This window comes from Rutidosis leptorrhynchoides, chromosome 5 (genome assembly GCF_046630445.1).
Source record: "Rutidosis leptorrhynchoides isolate AG116_Rl617_1_P2 chromosome 5, CSIRO_AGI_Rlap_v1, whole genome shotgun sequence".
Lineage (NCBI taxonomy): Eukaryota > Viridiplantae > Streptophyta > Magnoliopsida > Asterales > Asteraceae > Rutidosis > Rutidosis leptorrhynchoides.
The window spans coordinates 376,216,114-376,238,141 of NC_092337.1; the positions used below are offsets into that span (position 1 = coordinate 376,216,114).

The 22,028-nt window shown below is 31.8% G+C and overlaps 1 protein-coding gene across 1 annotated transcript; it reads right to left on the reverse strand.

Moving 5' to 3' along the window:
* Positions 1 to 2,855: 2,855 nt before the first annotated feature.
* LOC139848337 (S-adenosyl-L-methionine:benzoic acid/salicylic acid carboxyl methyltransferase 3-like) lies at positions 2,856 to 5,339 on the reverse strand. Its single transcript, XM_071838066.1, has 4 exons — positions 5,175 to 5,339; positions 3,947 to 4,357; positions 3,456 to 3,710; positions 2,856 to 3,365 (listed from the first exon to the last, which is right to left on the reverse strand). The coding sequence occupies exons 1-4, from the start codon at positions 5,247 to 5,249 to the stop codon at positions 2,997 to 2,999; spliced, it is 1,110 nt and encodes a 369-aa protein (XP_071694167.1). The 5' UTR covers positions 5,250 to 5,339; the 3' UTR covers positions 2,856 to 2,996.
* Positions 5,340 to 22,028: the final 16,689 nt, after the last annotated feature.

A 22,028-nucleotide genomic window follows, 5' to 3' on the forward strand; every position in this document is an offset into this window, starting at 1 on the left:
GTCTATTATTACGATTGATAAATATATAGGTTAAACCTATAACTCACCAACATTTTTGTTGACGTTTTAAGCATGTTTATTCTCAGGTAATTATTAAGAGCTTCCGCTGTTACATACTAAATTAAGGACAAGATTTGGAGTCCATGCTTGTATAATATTGTTTGAAAACTGCATTCGAAGACATATTTTGTTGTGTAATATTATTGTAAACCATTATGTAATGGTCGTGTGTGAACGCTATATTTTGATTATCATTATTTGATAATCGTCGTAATATTTTAAACCTTTATCGATAAAATAAAGGTTATGGTTGTTTTAAAAATCGAATGCAGTCTTTGAAAAACGTCTCATATAGAGGTCAAAACCTCGCAACGAAATCAATTAATATAGAACGTTTATAATCAATATGAACGGGATATTTCAACAGATCTGCATTTTTATGTTTTGCCATAGACTTGAATTTGAGAGATGCATCTACCATATTCACCAAATTTTTGAGAGAAACATGATGACTATTATTAAGTTATCTTTTATAAAATGTTGAATCATGTTGTATATATTGAATTGTTGTTGGTGTACATTTAACTTAACTTAATATGTAGTATAACTGCTTTTCATAATGAATATGGAATTACATCTTACAAATATACTTGAGAGCCATACAGGCAGATTGAGTTCAATCTGTGACAGATTGAGTTAATTCTGCCATAAATCGAGTTCAATCTGTGGGCAGACTGAACTACATTATCATAAATGGGTCAAAATTACCACATATTAAATTCAATCTGATAAATGGGTTCAATCTGTTGCAGATTGAAGGTCAATATGTTGCAGATTGAAGGTCAATCTCTTACAAATTGAAGGTCAATGTGTTGCAAACTTAAATTAAAAAAAAAAGTGTTTCAATCTGTTGCAGATTAAAGGTCAATCTGTTTTAGATTGAAGGTACTGTAATATAATCCCAAATCCATGCAGCAGTGATAATAAATACAATAACCTCCCAATATTGAACTAAATGAATAAAGCAGCTGTAATATAAGCCCAAATTCATGCAGCATTGATAATAAAGACCTACAAATTGATGATGATGATGATGATGATTATGATAATAAAAAATAATAATAATAATGTACTAAGTAAAATATCATAAAAAGTTCAGCGGTTGAGGCTTTAGGTTCTTTACAAGATGTCTCAGAATCGAATCCTGCCTATGACAAATATTTAGTGGTTGTCAGGGAAAAGTTGGATTTAACCAGAGGGTAATCCTGATGAGTTGCGTACATCAGAATATAAAGTCAGATTACTGCCCTCCTAGGTACCTTTCTTTTTAAGTAAAATATATTTATTTAACAGAAAACCTGTCAACCGAAAACTTTTCAATAAGGAACTTCAACCGAGAACTTTTAGTCAACCAAGAAATTTTTGACCGAGAACTTTTGACCGATTTTTTAGAATTTCACAAATTTTCCAATATTTTTTTTGGATTAGATTAAATCAAATTTAAAATGTCGAGTATTTCTTTGTCAATTTCTCCAAAACTTGAATTTTCGCGACAGAGTTCAATATTTAGATAAAGAATGTTCCAGCTTCAGTTCTCCACCAACTCCGTGTGAAGTTCTAGTCTTCACACAAGCTATTCAAGCGACGGAGATTGAATCACTCATGTTAATGATGGAATCTGAGGAACCATTAGATGGAGATAAAAGATCTCATTTTCGTAATCATTGGTCGTGCTACAAGCGAAGCCACCAATTCATTTGTATTGTCATAGACGAATTTAAAGCTTGGCCCTACAATCCGTGAAACCTAGAAACATGTGTTAACCATTTTAAGTTACTTTAATTAGCGTGAACTAATATTCTGTAATAACATGGCTGCTTGAAATTAGAAACACTATTCTTGGCACATATACGAAGTATAATACACTCAATTCAAGTATTGGTTTTTGATGGGCCTGGTTCAAGTGTATCCGAATTGGGCCCAAGTAGCCTTTAGAAAAAAATAATTGGGCCCAAGTAGATTGGACTTAAAGAGATTAATTGTCAATTAGTATCACCACCTTTCTCGAAACAAAGATGAGAGTGTTTCTTTTTTTAACGGCAATATCGACATCGAATGCTCTCATTTGTCATCCACACACGCATCAGGAGGAAACTATTCACACACCATCACTGCATTAGGTATCGATATCGACACACAGACGTTAAGATGCGAGTGATTGTCTCTAGTTTATATATCACTACTCATTTGAATGTGATCTATATATATATATATATATATATATATATATATATATATATATATATATATATATATATATATATATATATATATATATATATATATATATATATATATATATATACTTCAATAAAGAAATGAAGTCTTAGTAATTAACTGAAATGATATTGGCTTTTCTGAGTAATTTTTGAGCATGTTAACCTGATGTAATAAGTATAGATTCGAGACATACCCAAAAACTAGTAGCGGAAGCGGAAGATCGTTGCTTATATCACCGGTCGGGAACAACAATTATAAACGAAAAGATTTCATTGTTCACAATCTAAGATTGCCTTATTTTATTTGCCTTAAATATACACGAATTTGACAAAAACGTCATCTTGTCTATCGCTGTCTTTCGTTTAGTCATGTGTTTATTTTTGGTGTATTGGTCACCACCTCTTTCTCTTATGCATGTTGCTTTACTTATATAATATATTAACACTAACCGCCAAGACAACTAGGCAAGTAAAGAGTTTTTCATCAATCACTAGATTAATGATTCATTATACAAATAATTAAAAACTTGAAATTCCAAATTAAACTTCCAACTAACTTATAACTTAATTTTATAACTTAATGTTCATTACAACTAATATAATAGTTATTTAGTAATACATTATTATAACATAATAGGTATAATTTATTAGTTATCAAAGGAGTTTGTGGACGGATAGAATTCGGGTTAAACCGGATTCAAGTTCCAACATAACCGTTCACTTTTTAGTCAATGAAATGACTATATTGAAGGTTCTTGTTTTGCTTTTAACAAGATGTTCAGATACATACTTCGCATACTTTTTAAATACCATTTCGATTATGGAACTTCCAAAATGAGACGCTAACATCGGTTCCACAACAGCTCTCTTTGCTTTTGCAAAACTTTCTCCATGGGCATCACTAAGCTCAATAGAATCTTTCAGACTTGTGTAATCTGTGTCGTGTGGGTCCCAGTTGACTTGGAAATCACTTAACTTATCAAGATTAAATGATCCCTCATTTTGAATAACATTCCTAACTTCTTCTTCGCATGGAGAATAGAATGGGATATTGAACGAGTTCAATTTTGTTTGTGGAATCAATCCCTGTAGTGTTTGTTAAATAAACCAAGCGAAAACAAAACTAGTTAACTTGTGAACCAAATAATGACACAAAAGACCCTATTGATCGATTACCTCTTTAACCATGTCGACAAGTACTATTGCTATTAGCTCCCAAGCACTGCAACAATCATCACTAGTTGGATCAGCACGCCTCCTACCATTGAATGTTAAAACCATGCGTCCACCACATACTATTTCCTTAGACCGCAATTGTAAAAATTTTGTGAAGTCAGTATAGTATTGGTTCTGATATGCTTGAAACACATTTGAAGGACTTGCCTTTGCCATGTATATGTTTGATTTGTTGTTCTCAAGGCCTTCCGGTACCTATCACATGTTATGAGATTAAACTATACCACTAAAACAATTTATGAAAAAATCATGCACATTATGCAATATTTCTTTATGAACAGCAGTAGGGGATCACCCACGGGGACTTAAACACCCACATTTTAATCTCCCGCAGTTGCATAACCCACCCCCAACTGCTGCCCAGGAAGAAACCCGACTCAATCATTGGCATTATTAGTTATAAGACGAGTAAAGTTGTGTATTAGGCAAACCTGAGATAGCCAATGAATAGAATAAGACGAGTAAACAAGGTGCAAACTTTTGTCTGGGAAGAGTCTATCATAGAAGGAACCAGGAACCGCCGAAACAAAACAAGGGCCAAAATCTTCTCCCCTCTCCTTCTTAAGGTTTGCATAAAAATTGGGTAACAATTTAAAAATGTTGTTGAAATCATTTCCAAAAAGGTCATTTAAGTAGACCTGAAACTGTGGTGTTCTACGATTATATTTGCTATATGTCTTATGGATCATATCAACAATGGCAAATGTAACCGACAAAGTGTTTTTTCCGGAGGAGCATCCAAGATCAGCAATCTTGAAGCACTCATTGAAGAAAATATCATGATTAGCAGTAGCCTCGATTGTATCGACTAAAACTTGTAGCGATTTCCTTATCACAATTTCCTGCAGGGAAAAAAATATGAACACACCGGTTGTAATTAGAGATGTCAATAAATCGGATATGAATCAAATCGAACTATATTTATAAATTACTATTTTTTAAAATTCATATCCATATCGAATAAAATTTTTATCATCTATATTCTTATTCATATCCAATAAATCAAGGGTATATATCTATTATCTATCTAAAATTATGATGATCTTCAGAAAAATTGTCAACAAGATCTAGTAGTTGAATAATTAAAATAATTGTAATTATTTATCTATTTTGGCTTTGCGAGAGACTCGTTTTGAGCAACATTTATCACCGATTAGTTACTTTCGTTGTAATTTGATTATATCAAATTAGCAAAATGTAGAGATGTAAACGTCTCCGATTACTAATAGTATATGAAATAATAATGTAACTACTAAGAGATAAGTTTATTTCATATACAATTGTATATTGTATATATGGTATATTTTTTCGTATTTATGATAGATTACTTATCATCCACATGACCACATCCAATCAAACAATCATCTACTCCACTAATTATTCACATTCAAATTCATGTACATCGTTTATATCCAGTTTATATCCATTATATATCATCGTTGAATCATCGGTTGATAAGTGTTATGCTGTTATCCCTACATGTAACACCATGTTAAAACAAAAAGGTACGGAAGCTCTAAGTAACTCGTTAACTTGTTAAGTGTGAAAAATGTCGTCTAATACATCCATGAATGATGGTGTAAAAATCACCATTAGAATAGACAAAGAAATAAATAAAAAAGATAATAATAATATGTAGGGATTAAATTAAAGAGATACCTGAAATGATGAGTTGTTAGCATAACTTGATTCTCCATCACCACTACTCATGTGTAAAACGCTTACTTCTTCCATGACCCTCTTTCTTTCTTTCTACTCCTTATTTCCGATTCTTGAAAAACCAAAGCGATGCTTATATAAGTATCATTTATCATTCAACACTTTAAAATTGAATTTAACGAGTAGGTGGTCAACCGAGTGTGTTGTGGCGACTACCGCTTCGACGCGTGTAGAAACTTTTTGTAGTATATAATTATATATTTTTATTAATTTTTTTTAACACGTTAATGGGTGTAATATAATCCAAGAGAAAATAATCTGTTTCAACATACCCAACATCTTTTACAATTGTAGACAAAACGTATACCCGTTTCCTTTTTTTGATTATATATATATATATATATATATATATATATATATATATATATATATATATATATATATATATATATATATATATATATATATATATAATGTAGTAAACAAATAAAAAGATCGTTGAAAAAAACATTGTAAAAGAAATTAAAAAGGAATTATAAACTTAGAAATGTTAGGAGGTTTAAAATATACTCCACCCGTCCCAAAATAATTGTCATGTTGGACTTTTCAAAGTCAATTTATTAAGTTTTTACTTAAAATATTTGTTGTTGTATTCTATAGAATATTTTATGAAATTTATATTAATAGATTCATTTCGAATGTGTTTTCATTTGGTATATAACTTTCATTCAATATTATATGACACAAAGAAACATATTTAAAGTCAAAGTCGAACAAAAAAGACTCAAAAAGTCAAAACATGACAATTATTTTGGGACGGAGGGAGTATATAAAATGAGGCCGGAAAGTTAGAGTACCAACATGTTTGAAAAAATTGAGAAAGAGGAAAACTGAAAATTGATTGGTAGCTAAAAATCGGAAAAAGAATTCTAACGGGTTGAAAGTGTAAAATTTTAAAGGGAGAAACTGAAACTATGCTCGGTGTTTAGAATCGGATAAAAATATGCAGGGTGCAAAATATAAATTTATAAATTTTTTAAAAATATATATAGGTTATGAGTGAATAATAATTCTAAGTTTAGAGGACCAATTCGAGACTGTCATCTAAACCCTGAGCCTACCCCAAGTCACTGATGATTGATATAATAATATATATGGTTAAAGCTACAAATAGACTATATATATTTTTTCAAATATCCCGATGTATGCTATATACTCATTTTTTTCTCACTGTCGGTTATATACTTTCAAAAGTGTTCTCACGTAAACAATTGGTTACCAGTCAAAATAATTACGTAATTTTTTTTAAAGGCGACGTGAAATAAATGTAGTTTCTCTTTTGTTCCAATGTATGTTATATAAATTTTTTTTTGTTCCAATGTGAACTATAAATATGACGACACGTCATCAACTTTTTTGGTTAAAGGTTAAAAAAATATAATCGTTTATATATGTACACTTTCTGAAAGTATATAACCGACAGTGACACAAAAATGGTCATATAACCTATATCGGGACATTTGAGAAAATATATAGCCTATTTGTAACTTTAACCTTAATATATAATATAGGTTGGCGACATATAGTGTCAAACTTTGCTACAATTTAAGATACAAATTATGTCAAATGAATGTATTTGGTTTTAACATGTTGTCATTGGTATAACTTGTAACAAATATTATATAATATAAAGAAAAACTAATTAGCGTCAAAATTATACAAGAAAGAATTAAAAAGTGAAAGTGAGACAATATTTTTTTTTTAGAACGGATGACTAATGCATGTACAAGGAAAATTTCAATACTTCTACTTCTCAAGGTCAAGAATTTTGTCTAAGAAAGAAAAAATGCGTATACAAAGGATGTATCTGGTACTCGTTTATTATTAATTAATAACATTAACAATTATTAACATTTAACATTAACAATATATTAATATATAATAGTTTTACGTTTAATACAAAATGTTGTTTTACTAACCATGGTCAAATATTGTGGGCAGCGGTTGAAAACAATTGAGCCGCCAATATATACTCGGATCCAAGTTTACTCGCAAACAACTATTTCTATTGATCCCTATCCCTTTACTCCTGACCTATATTCGGAATACTTTTATAATTTATGATATATTTTCATTTTAAAATTTGTTAACGACAATTTTAAAAGTTGTCATGCATAAATAACTTATATATGACGGTTACGTTTGATTTTAATGTAATGGGTTTTGAATTCTACAAGTTTTTTATGGACCTTAACTACAATCTTTAGGGTTGTCGTTAACATTTTCCTTTAATTTTTATATGTTTTGAACTATTGTGTCATATTGCACTTAATTTTTGCTCGATCTCAATATTGTATAGAAAACTTCATTTAGGTATTTTGTGTGATAGGTTGTAGATGGTGATTATTACTGACTTTTGTTTATTCTTACATCAATTTTAAATAACTAAATTATGTGAATTTGATTGGTTAAGTTATAGAAATTTAAATTGTGTGAAATTGGTACGTTTAAGCGGGTTTTCCTAATAATTTTGTTAAAGCCGGTACGAGTAACATATTTTAACGTAAACATATAGTTTTGTATAACGATAACCATCTCACCCGTTGCATTTTTTTTTTTACATCTCTTTGACCCAGCAAAGTGGGCCCACCTCATTTACTAGTTTATGAATATAACGTTAAGCTGTTGGTGGCTCTCCAAGAAAGAAATAATGTGATTTCCATAGTTTTTTTTTTCTTTGAAAAAATTTCATAGTTGGTCTCTAAAGTTTATATCAAAAATTAGATTGAGACTAAAGTTTAAATCAATAATGGTTGGTCCCAAGTTTTAAGCATAATACATGAATGGTCCTAGGTACTAACGATCGTTAGTATCAACCAGATATGTTAAACACTTGATTGGCACATGATGGGCACACGCTTAAAACGTGAGGGTATTTTCGTCAAACCCGGTCAGGTTGGTCTCCTTCCTTCATCATGTTCAAGAACATCTTCATCTTCAAAAACACCTTCAAAAACATCTTCATCTTTAAAAACACATTCATCACCAAATACGACCAGTCATCAACCATCTATAAAAAAAACACCATCACCAGCTGCTGCTGTTGATTTTTAATAAATACCCATTGGACCTAATTTGTTGATATGTGTTTGGTTGGTTCTGACGACACGAAAATTTAGATTTGAAAGAAGGAAAAGATATGAAGATTCGAGAAATTAGGGTTGGTGGTTTTTAATATGATTAACGAACGTGTTCGAAATGAAAAAATTAGGGTTACCTAATTTTTTGTATGCGAAGAGACAAAAAAATAATAAAAAAAACCTCATGCGTTTTTCACTTGGTAAGGCTAATTGAATGGCTCTAACACCCATTTAATTATACATGTGATATGCCTAAAATTTGGGATAAACCATAATTGATTTAAACTTGAAATTCCAGTCTGATTTTTTTTTTTTTACAAACTTTGAGGACCAACCATGATATTTTTTTTCTTTCTTAAAATGCGAAGTTACTCAATGAGGGTCCTAACTTATGAACTTGTTGGTTGTTCAAGAAAGAAATTAGTCATATACGAACAAAATAGTCATTAGTAACCTTTTTTACCACTTATTATTTGATCATTATAATATTATTATATTAGGTACTAGTAAAAGATTGTGACTGAATCTTAATCACTAAATGATATTCGTGACTTATAAAATAGTTCACAAATATATAGATAGAGACCAAAAAGTGGTCATTGCTCATTAGTATTAGCCTATATATATTTAGCATGTATCCTTGTATTGTATGGGCTTGGCCCCTTAGCTTTATGATAATACTAAAAACGAACATATATTTCATAGCATTATTCCTCAAGAAAGACAAGCTTTTAGTTGCAATTGTTCTATTTACAAGTGATATTCGTTTAAATAATAAAAGGTGAAGACAAAAGACAGATTCGGCGAATTGAAGACGCAAACGACCAAAAAGCTAAAAAGTACAAAAGACAATCAAAGAGGTTCCAATTATTGATAAGAAACATCTCGAAATTACAAGAGTACAAGATTCAAAACGCAAAGTACAAGATATTAAATTGTACGCAAGGACGTTCGAAAATCCGGAACCGGGACCAGAGTCAACTCTCAACGCTCGACGCAACGGACTAAAAATTACAAGTCAACTATGCACATAAATATAATATAATATTTAAATAATTCTTATAATTATTTAATATATTATATTTATTTTAAACCGTCGGTAAACAAAGAGCCAAACTCCTCTGAGCTGTAAAAGCAAACTCCGCGACTCGCGGAGTTTGAAGGCCAAAAAGGCCGCGAGTCGCGGAACCCCAATTTCAGAAACTCCCTATAAGGCTCGCGCATTCTGATCGTAAAAAATGATCTTTTTCTTCTCCTCATTCATACGTAAAATATATATATATATATATATTTATAATTTATATTTTAATTTTAATTATAATTCTAATAATAAGGGTATGTTAGCGAATGTTGTAAGGGTGTAAGTCGAAATTCTGTCCGTGTAACGCTACGCTATTTTTAATCATTGTAAGTTATGTTCAACCTTTTTACATTAATGTCTCGTAGCTAAGTTATTATTATGCTTATTTAAAACGAAGTAATCATGATGTTGGGCTAATTATTAAAATTGGGTAATTGGGCTTTGTACCATAATTGGGGTTTGGACAAAAGAACGACACTTGTGGAAATTAGACTATGAGCTATTAATGGGCTTTATATTTGCTTAACTAAATGATAGTTTGTTAATGTTAATATAAAGATTTACAATTGGGCGTCCCTATAAATTACCATATACACTCAATCGGACACGATGGGCGGGGTATTTATATGTACGAATAATCGTTCATTTAACCGGACACGGGAATGGATTAATAGCCACTAGAATAATTAAAACAGGGGTGAAATTATGTACAAGGACACTTGGTATAATTGATAACAAAATATTAAAATCTTGGGTTACACTCAGTCGACATCCTGATGTAATTATTAAACAAAGTATTAAAATCTTGTTACAGTTTAAGTCCCCAATTAGTTGGAATATTTAACTTCGGGTATAAGAATAATTTGACGAGGACACTCGCACTTTATATTTATGACTGATGGACTGTTATGGACAAAAACCAGACGGACATATTAAATAATCCAGGACAAAGGACAATTAACCCATGGGCATAAAACTAAAATCAACACGTCAAACATCATGATTACGGAAGTTTAAATAAGCATAATTCTTTTATTTCATATTTAATTTCCTTTATTTTATATTTAATTGCACTTCTAATTATCGCATTTTTATTGTTATTGTATTTAATTGCACTTTTAATTATCGTACTTTTTAATTATCGCAAGTTTATTTTATCGCACTTTTATTATTCGCAATTTCATTATCGTTATTTACTTTATGCTTTAATTTAAAGTCTTGTATTTATTTGGTTTTAACTGCGACTAAAGTTTTAAAATCGACAAACCGGTCATTAAACGGTAAAAACCCCCCTTTATAATAATAATATTACTTATATATATATATATTTGTATTTTTATAAAAGTAAACTAATATAGCGTTAAGCTTTGTTTAAAAAGATTCCCCGTGGAACGAACCGGACTTACCAAAAACTACACTACTGTACGATTAGGTACACTGCCTATAAGTGTTGTAGCAAGGTTTAAGTATATCCATTCTATAAATAAATAAATATCTTGTGTAAAATTGTATCGTATTTAATAGTATTTTCTGTAAAATATATAAGCTATTTTATATACTACTCTGCTAAAACATCAAGTATTTTTGGCGCCGCTGCCGGGGAACTCTTTTAAAAGCCGGAAGCGCAACGCTAATATATAAAAAAAAAAAAAATTTAGTTAACTTTTATTAAAATTCGTTTTTGTAAAAATACGTTTTAAATATTCGAAAATATAAAAAGAAAAACAAAAATATGGGTATTTTTAAGATTTTGATAAATATTTAAGTTTTATAAAGTTTCTTTAGTTTGTAAAAATATAAGTTTTATAAATATATTTTATAAATATAAAAAAAAACCAAAAAAAAAAAAATATATATATATATATATATATATATATATATATATATATCTAGCTTTAAGATTTTTATTTATAAAATTATAAAGTAGTCTATTTTTTTTATTCTAGTTTTGTTTTAAATATAAGTTTTTATTATACACATATTTTTTTTATATATAAACAGAAAACAGAAAATAAAAATAAAAATAAAAAATATATAAAGAAAAACGCGTCGAATTTTAAACCTGTCAGTTGAAATTTGGAACCCCGCGAGTAGCGGGGTTTGATGCTTTGAATACCGCAAGTCGCGGAGATAACCTGACACGCCGACAGAACCCTAATCAGGCATTAATTACGAATAATTATTATAATTATTAATATAAAACCCTAATTAGGTTTTAATTAAATAATTATTTTAGTTTTTATTAATATTTTGTTTAATTAGTTTAATTAATTTGTAAAATTAGTAGTTTTAATAAATAAATAATATAAAAATAATATTTTTATAAAAATTGTACTTTTTACAACTTTTTGTATATTTTTATATTTCGTCCCTTTTTAATCGTTTTAGCGTAATTTTTGTATTTTTCGCTCGTATTTAATTTTAATTCTTAGTTTTTGCCATAGTTATTTTTTACTTCTAGATTTTTAGGCTTTGCCGTAGAATTCCTTAAGTGCTTTTTCTTTAGACTAAGATTTAGGTGCTTTAGAATTTTGCGACGCCTTTTTAAGTTTTAGTTTCTTTTTAAGTTATTTCCATTTGGGATATAGTTTTTCCTGTAAGCTTTAATATTTTTAGACACCTTTTACTATGTACCAATTATCATTCAAATTAGTAATCTCAATTTGCGATTATAATTTTAAGTTAGTTGTAGTAATAAGGTTAGGTTAGTCAAGTATTTTTAATTTTTATAAGTTTCTTTTATTTTTCCGTCACCTTTTATTTTTCAACCATTTTTCTTTTTCGACCTTTTTCGACGAGCTCTTTTTCTTTCTTATTTCTCGCTATTCTAGTTTTAGGACATAGATTTTTATTCTACTTCTTATCTAAATTTCTTAAAATTACGAAAATTTATTTTAAGTGGTTAAATTGATAGACATCAAAATTTTCTGGTTCGTAGTAATAGTTGGATTTGTACGTGGACCGGGTTATTGGAGCCAAACAGTCCTCAATTATATTGAGACCAAACGAATCCTGCCCCTCTGCTGCATCTTTTGGCTATTCGAAACGTGGGCAAAATCAGAAAAGTCTATTAATTGGATAACTTATTATAATTTTTCTTTCCTTTTAAAAACTAATAGGATATTCAGTGAATGCACCGAGCAAGACGTTCACCACCTTTTGTACGTTCACCACCTGTAACTAGATCAAGACATTTAGCAAATATAACCGCCGTTGATTTTTCTTTAGAATCGTCATCCAGTCGACCAAGTACTTCAGTTCAAATTTCCGATAATCCATTTTTTGAACCCGACCTCACAATTGAGAATCCGGAGAATATTCAGGAACGGTTCGTAGATCCTGAACCAATAAACTTTCCCCCGGAACCACCAATCATTCAAACAGAGATTGTTGAGGAACGAACCATTAAATCAGAATCCTCTAGTGATTCCGATTCAACAAATTCAATTATGGAGAATCTGGAACCTTTAAGTATGGAAGACCGAATGAGAGCTAAACGCACTGGCCAAGGTCACGCAATTACTCATCCAGACATTAATGCGCCAGATTATGAAATCAAAGGACAAATTCTACACATGGTGACTAATCAATGTCAATTTAGTGGTGCGCCGAAGGAAGATCCAAATGAACATCTACGTACCTTTAATAGGATCTGCACACTATTTAAAATCCGAGAAGTGGAGGATGAACAGATATATCTCATGTTATTTCCCTGGACTTTAAAGGGAGAAGCCAAAGATTGGTTGGAATCGTTACCTGAAGGGGCGATCGATACATGGGATGTTTTACTTGACAAATTTCTTAAACAATTCTTTCCTGCATCTAAAGCCGTAAGACTTCAAGCAGAAATTGTTACGTTTACACAGAAACCAAATGAAACTCTATATGAGGCGTGGACTAGATATGGAAAGTTGTTAAGAGGATGTCCACAACATGGTTTAGACACCTGTCAAATAGTACAAATATTCTACCAAGGATGCGACATCACTACAAGGAAAGACATAGATATAGCAGCTGGTGGTTCTATTATGAAGAAAACCGAAACTGATGCTTACAAAATAATTGATAACACTGCTTCCCACTCACATGAGTGGCACCAAGAAAAAGATATCGTTAGATCATCTAAAGTAGCTAGAGCCGATTCTAGCCATGACTTAGATTCCATTTCCGCAAAGATAGATGCTGTCGAGAGACGAATGGAAAAGATGACTAAGGATATTCACTCAATACGAATTAGTTGTGAGCAGTGTGGAGGATCACATTTGACAAAAGATTGTATCAGTATTGAATTAACAATGGAACAAAGAGAGAATATTTCATACATAAACCAAAGGCCTGGAAATAATTATCAGAATAATTATCAACCGCCAAGACCAATTTACAATCAAAACCAGAATTATAACCGAAATATTCCATACAACAACCAACAAGGTCCTAGCAATCAACAAGTATCCAATAATAATTACAATCAGCAAAGACCTAATTTTCAAAACAAACCACCACAACAAACCGATAATAAAAAGCCGAATTTAGAAGATATGATGACAAAGCTAGTTGAAACTCAAACGCAGTTTTTCACATCTCAAAAACAAACCAATGAAAAAAATGCTCAAGCATTTAGAAATCAACAAGCTTCTATTCAAAATCTGGAACAAGAAGTGAGTAACCTAGCAAGGTTAATAGGTGAAAGAAAACCGGGAAGTCTACCTAGTGATACAAATGCTAACCCCCGGAATGAAACAGCTAAAGCTATTACCACAAGAAGTGGTACAACACTTAAACCACCGGAAATACCTGTAACTTTTGATGAAACTATTCCTACTCCACAAGAACCACAACCTGATCAAGATAAGGAAAAAGAACCGGTAGTTGAAAAGGTTAATGAAGATAACACAATTAAGGCTAAACCTTATATTAAACCATACCAACCACCACTTCCTTACCCGAGTAAAATGAAGAAAGAGAAACTTGAAGCCGAGCAATCCAAATTCTTGGATATGTTTAAACAGATAAATGTAAATCTTCCTTTCATTGATGTGATTTCAGGAATGCCTAGATATGCTAAATTCTTGAAAGATCTAATCTCAAATAGAAAGAAAATGGAAGAACTCTCGGCTGTTATTATGAATGCTAATTGTTCAGCAGTGCTGTTGAATAAGATACCAGAAAAACTATATGATCCAGGAAGTTTCACAATTCCATGTTTTCTAGGTAGTCTTAGTTCAATAGAAGCATTGGCAGACTTAGGTGCTAGTATAAATCTAATGCCATATTCACTATACACTAAACTAGACCTTGGAGAATTGAAACCAACCAGAATAAGCATACAACTAGTCGATAGATCAATAAAATATCCTAGAGGGATAATGGAGAACATGCTAGTTAATGTTGGTACTTTAGTATTTCCAGTAGATTTTGTTGTTCTGGACATGGAAGAAGATTCTCAAGTTCCTCTCATATTAGGAAGACCATTCTTAAACACGGCTAAAGCAATGATAGACGTGTTCGGTAAGAAATTGACCCTAAGTATAGAGGATGAGAGTGTTACCTTTTCAGTTGATAGAGCAATGCAACAACCACAATCTGCAGATGATACATGTTATTATATTCAAACTATAGATGCACATGCAGAATTATTAGAAGAATTTCCAGAATTACAAGGAACAGGAGAATGTTCTTTAGGAGAAGGTAATGAACCAATTGATGAAACTGAAATATTAGCTACACTAATAGCTAATGGATATGAACCAACAACAGAAGAAATTCAAATGCTAAAAGAAGAAGACAGATATCGATATAAATCATCGATAGAAGAACCTCCGAAATTAGAATTAAAGTCACTTCCAAACCATTTGGAATACGCTTATTTACATGGTGAATCTGAATTACCTGTAATAATATCGTCTTCTCTTACTGAAATTGAGAAATCACAACTCATTTCTGTGTTGAAAGCTCATAAACCAGCCATTGCATGGAAGATTCATGATATTAAAGGAATAAGTTCTTCGTATTGCACACATAAAATCCTTATGGAAGAAGGTCATAAAACGTATGTGCAACGCCAACGAAGACTAAATCCTAATATGCAAGATGTAGTTAAGAAAGAGATTATTAAACTGCTAGATGCAGGTCTAATTTATCCAATTTCTGATAGTCCATGGGTAAGCCCAGTTCAATGCGTACCTAAGAAGGGTGGCATGACTGTCATTACAAATGAGAAAAATGAGCTTATTCCTACTAGGACTGTAACAGGATGGCGTGTATGTATTGATTATAGAAAATTAAATGACGCCACCAGAAAAGATCACTTTCCCTTACCTTTCATAGATCAAATGTTGGAAAGATTAGCCGGAAATAGTTACTATTGTTTTCTAGATGGATTTTCCGGATATTTTTAAATTCCAATAGCACCCGAAGATCAAGAGAAAACCACATTCACGTGCCCTTATGGTACTTTTGCTTACAAACGCATGCCATTTGGACTTTGTAACGCCCCTGCAACCTTTCAAAGGTGTATGATGGCGATTTTTCACGACATGATAGAAGAATGCATGGAAGTATTCATGGATGACTTTTCAGTCTTCGGTGATACATTTAACTCATGTCTAGTTAATCTGGAACGAATGCTAATTAGATGCGAACAATCAAATCTAGTTCTTAATTGAGAGAAATGCCATTTCATGGTTAAAGAAGGCATCGTTCTTGGTCATAAAATTTCAAAAGAAGGAATCGAAGTGGATAGAGCTAAAGTAGATGTAATTGCTAAACTTCCACATCCCACCAATGTTAGAGGAGTTAGGAGTTTTCTAGGGCATGCCGGTTTTTACCGACGTTTCATAAAAGATTTTTCTAAAATTGCCACTCCTATGAATAAACTCCTAGAAAAGGATGCTCCATTCATCTTTTCAGATGAGTGTATCAAATTTTTTAATATTCTTAAAGAAAAACTTACTAATGCGCCGATCATGATAACACCAAATTGGAATCTACCATTTGAACTAATGTGCGATGCAAGTGATTTTGCAATGGGAGCCGTTTTAGGACAAAGGATTGAAAAACGATTTCAACCTATATATTATGCTAGTAAGAAGTTACAAGGAGCACAAACGAACTATACAACTACTGAAAAAGAACTCCTTGCTATTGTCTTTGCTTTTGACAAATTTCGATCATATCTCGTTCTAGCAAAAACGGTGGTCTATACCGACCATTCTGCTCTTAGATACCTATTTTCAAAACAAGATGCTAAACCAAGATTAATCCGTTGGATCTTACTCTTACAAGAGTTTGATATTGAAATCCGAGATAAAAGAGGAGCAGAAAATCTCGCCGCTGATCATCTTTCTCGTCTTGAAAATCCCGAATTAGAAGTTCTAAATGAATCGGCCATACAAGACAACTTTCCTGATGAATATCTATTGAAGATAGATTATAAAGAAATTCCATGGTTTGCAGACTATGCAAACTATTTAGTATGTGGATTCCTTGAAAAAGGATTATCGTACCAAAGACGAAAGAAATTCTTCAGTGATATAAAACACTATTTTTGGGAAGATCCACATCTGTTTAAAAGTTGTCCAGATGGAATAATACGCCGATGTGTATTTGGAGATGAAGCTAGTAAAATTTTAAACCATTGTCACACAGGACCAACAGGAGGGCATTATGGGCCTCAACTAACAGCAAGAAAAGTTTATGATGCTGGATTCTATTGGCCTACAATTTACAAAGATGCACACCTTCTTTGCAAATCCTGTGATGCTTGTCAAAGGGCCGGAAAAATAGGTCAACGTGATGAAATGCCACAAAATGTCATCCAAGTATGTGAAGTATTTGACATTTGGGGTATTGACTTTATGGGTCCATTTCCAAAATCTCATAATAATCTATATATACTCGTAGCCATTGATTATGTATCTAAATGGGCGGAAGCACAAGCTCTCCCAACTAACGATGCACGAGTTGTAGTAAACTTTTTAAAATGTCTTTTTGCAAGGTTTGGAACACCGAAAGCTTTAATAAGTGATCGGGGTACTCATTTCTGTAATAATCAACTTGAGAAAGTTCTTAAAAGATATGGAGTAACGCATAAAATCTCCACCGCATATCATCCACAAACAAGTGGACAAGTTGAAAATACCAACCGAGCTTTAAAACGTATTCTAGAGAAAACCGTAGGATCAAATCCAAAGGAATGGTCCATTAAATTGGAGGATGCACTCTGGGCTTTTAGAACAGCCTACAAAACTCCAATTGGAACCACACCTTTTAGACTTGTTTATGGAAAAGCATGTCATCTTCCAGTAGAAATTGAACACAAAGCATTTTGGGCTTTGAAGACATGTAATCTTGATTTACATGAAGCCGGACGTTTACGATTAAGTCAACTAAACGAATTAGAAGAATTAAGACATGAAGCATACGAAAAATTCGTTAATCTATAAAGAAAGAACGAAGAAATGGCATAATAAAAGAATCAGAAGTTCAAAAGAATTTAAAGAAGGAGACAGAGTTCTTCTTTTCAATTCACGATTCAAGCTATTTCCTGGAAAATTGAAATCAAGATGGTCTGGACCATTCATAGTCAAAAGAGTTTTCCCATACGGAACGATAGAATTAATAAATTCAAATGGGATTGAATTTAAAGTTAATGGTTACAGAGTTAAACATTACATACATGGTCCGATGGAAGTCGACAACGAAGTTAATCACAATTTCGACACCACAGCTAACTAAGTGTGGGGAGAATCAAGTCTTTAAAGGATAATATGTATTTCTGTTAGAGTTAGATTGTCTGTTTTCGTGTAGTTCTCGAAAATGGAACCCGAATGGTCTTTCCCTAGCAGACCCTAAAGAACTAGTCTTCTCCCCCCATTCTAAATTTTTATTTTTTTTAGGTTTTTACGAAATGAAGACTGCCTGTGAACTAAACCATGGTCTAATGCTACACGCTTTGATCACTAAACGTAATAATGACATACTACCGAGTGAATTAGTATCAGTAATCAGAGAAAGAATGGACGGAGTTAGAAAAGAATCCAGATGCGAAGATAATAAGTTACAATTTGGTAAAGGAAAATCAAAATCCGCAGCAAAAAGAAGAGCACGACACCTAGAACGATGTCACAAATGCGGAAAATGGTCACATGGAGGTAAATGTTCAAATAATCAAACCTATTCAAATACCGAATTTGTTACTTTATGCAGAGACGGACCGTTCATATGTTTAGAAGAAAAGACACTGAATGCTCGAGGTTACGCCTATGTAGCTATGGAAAACCAATTAAACCGAGTATCTTATGAATGGGATAGATCATATAACTAAGAAATCTATTTCACGGGTATGTCTGTACAGTTTTTATTTTTATTTTTATTTTTAACTTTTTGATAATAAACGCTAATTTGTTCGCTAAAAAGTATTAAATTGGTATTGAATAAAATTAGGTTTGGCGACCGAAATTATTGATATCATTCAAAAATTTATTATATCACTGCGAAATTTAACGTTTATTCTTAAGGTATAAATATCTTTAATCAATCAACCCAAAATATTTTAAAAATTCGTCATGAGTTAAATTAGGTCTTGGAACCGAAATTACTTTACCGAAAAGAGGGGCGCATATTTTTGATAATATTTGATTGATTAAAGTGGGATAAAAAGCCAAAAAGATTTTTAATTTTATTTTTACCATGTTTTTAAAATTAATATTTAAATCTTAAATTAATATTGTAAACTTTGTAAAAACAATATATTTAAAATTGTAAATATTTGAAAAATTAATATAAGTTTGGTGTGAATTTATAATATGAATTTTTAATTTTTAAAATATGAATTTTTAATTTTATGCATTTCAAATTTTAAGTTTGGTGTGAATTTTTAATATTAATTTTGAATTTTTTATTTAAGTTGTGTGAATTTAAAAACAAAAATTTACTTTATCTCATTAAGTTAAAAATATGATTTTTAAAATTCGTCGTAAGTTGAAGACTAGGTCTTTGAACCGAAATTGCTTTACTCGAGGGAGGGACGAGAACTTTTATTATCATTATTTTTAATCTTATTGAATTAAAATATGCCAAAAACATTGAAAAAACCCAAAAATCTTAGCTTTTAAAACAATCGCTACAAAAAGACAAATTTTAAAATTTTGTCGAGGGACGGACTAGGACATCGATCCGAAACGACCTCGTCCTAAATAACAAGGGAAACAAAATTTTAAAATTAAGTACTTAATTGTTTTATAAGTTAATGATTATAAAAAAAAAATAAAAAATAGCAAACTCCGCGACTCGCGGAGTTTGGAGGTTTAATCCCCGCGAGTAGCTGGAGGACCAATTTACAGAAAAAAAATATAACGCAAGAACTGATCAGTCCAACCCACAACACAAAACACATACTGCGAAATACTGCTCGAAAATACACGAAAAACACCCCCAAAAATCACAATTTTTAACCGTTAATCATCAAATCTTTTACTAAAATCATGTTGAGAAGGATGCTATCTAGGAATTACTCAAGAAAAATGGTAAATTTCTACACCTAAACACCATTTAATCCGAAATTAGTGTTCTTGAGCAATTTTTTCCCCAATTTGATTTTGATGCTTTTTAGTGTAATTATGCTTAAATTGTTTATGTATTATGCTTGTATAACCTAGATTGATGCTATTTAACATGATTAGAAGCCTTAAACTTCAAAATTTGAGTAATCTAGGGTTTGTGTTCTTGAGCAAATTTGGGGCTTTTTGATATAAACAGGTTATGGCCGATTTTTGTCATGAATTGTTGCTAAATTAAGTAGTGTAACATGTTTAGGTAGTTAAATGATCCAAACTTTGAGCCTAAACATGATTTTGAGAATTAAAGTGGACTTTTTCAAAGTCTAAAATTCATGAACTTGATTTTTGAGAGATAATGCCATTTGAGACTTGTTTAATTGCTAGTAATGATTATTTTGACATGTTATTTGAGCTAAATGCTTATGAACTTGGCGAACATTTTCATATATGCTTATTTGAAAAAGTGTAGATTTGATAAAAATGTGAAAATGAGCTTAAGTTTGATATAAATTGATCATGTCATTGTAATTATTTTGATTGATGATTTTGCTGACACTAATGCATATTTGGATGCACAAAAATTGTGTTTGATGTGTTTTGCAGACTGAAAGGGGTGAATCTTCATCCCAAGCTCGCATTGCTCCTGCTGAGAATGCGGAACAACAAGAGGTGGATAACTACTACAAGCAGGATATACCGCATCCAGTCATGACATTTTCTGATATGCACTTGGAAGAGTTGCACCCGAACCTGAGATTTGACAGACTTTGGATAGATTATCCAAAATATCAAAGGAGTTTGCATACTCTTCATTCTAAGGTTGTTGAGGTACCAAGGGTCATAGAATGGGGACCCTTAGAAGCTGTAGAATTGGCCGGGCCAATTAGGGAATTACTTGTACAGAGGTATGGTAATTCTACTTTTAATGACTGGGTACGTTTATTCACCATGCGTAGACCTGTATATAAAGTATGGTGTGAAGAATTATTGTGTAGTATAGAGTTGAATGATCGGGTAACTAGTTTAACCGATCGATCTTTTATTAGATTTTTGTTAGGCGGTTCGATGCACCACATGTCTTTACTGGACATGGCTCAGGCTTTACGTATATATACGCCTAAGGAGTTAGCATCTGCCGATTGTAGAGGGTTGATACTAAACGGTAGAAAGATAGATGAAAATTTTGATACACACGGTGTGTGGAGTCAAATGACAAGCCATCACCGTTTCAAAGGGGGAAATTACTCTTATTTGGATATAGATAGAGCCGAATTAAGAGTGATTCATAGGTTTTTAGCTAATTCGATTACACAAAGGGGTAAGAACAAGGAAAAGGTAAATGAACAGGATTTGTTTTACCATATGTGTATTCGAGACCCACAAAGCGCTGTAAGTATACCGTATTGTGTGGGTTATTATTTATCAGCTATGGTTCGGGGGATGAGACCGCATAGCATAATAGGAGGTGGTATTTTTATTACTTTGATTGGTGAATATCTCGGTGTGGATATAAGTCGGGGGGGATTATTAGTAGAAGAACCAGAACCCCGAGATACTATAGGTTTAAATGTATACCATGGTGCGAAAGTTTTGAAGAGGCGAAATAACGCCGCAGTACCATACCATGGTAGACATCCACAGGTTGAGAGAAACCAACAGCAAGGTAATGTAGGAGGGGGAAATGAGATGCAAGAAATGCAAAGGTTTATAGCTTCACAGGAGTACGAAAATGCTAGACAGAGAGCATTTGAAGATTGGCAAGTTCATCAGAACCAAATCATAGCTCATTGCCAACATATAGGTAGAAACTATATTCCTACACCGAAACCCATCTTCCCTCCTGGTCTATAGAGATGCAACCACCTTATCCTACGTATAACCCTGCCGAAGCATTCTATAGCACCTATGGTTATGCTTGGAACCCCTATTGGTACCAGTATCATCCCTAGTATACTTAGTTTTATTTATTTTGTAATTTGTAATGATTGATACGTTTAATACTTTTGTTAATATTGTAATAGTTTTTATAATTGTCTAACTTTTATTCTTAGATTTTAATAATTTTTGAATGTGG

Excerpts from the sequence above, each read along its gene's own strand:
- LOC139848337 (XM_071838066.1), bottom strand. The coding sequence starts at position 5,249 with ATGGAAGAAGTAAGCGTTTTACACATGAGTAGTGGTGATGGAGAATCA. Across the intron at positions 3,711-3,946 it reads CTATTCATTGGCTATCTCAG|GTACCGGAAGGCCTTGAGAA; the intron begins GTTTGCCTAATA and ends AACATGTGATAG. Across the intron at positions 3,366-3,455 it reads TTGTCGACATGGTTAAAGAG|GGATTGATTCCACAAACAAA; the intron begins GTAATCGATCAA and ends CAAACACTACAG.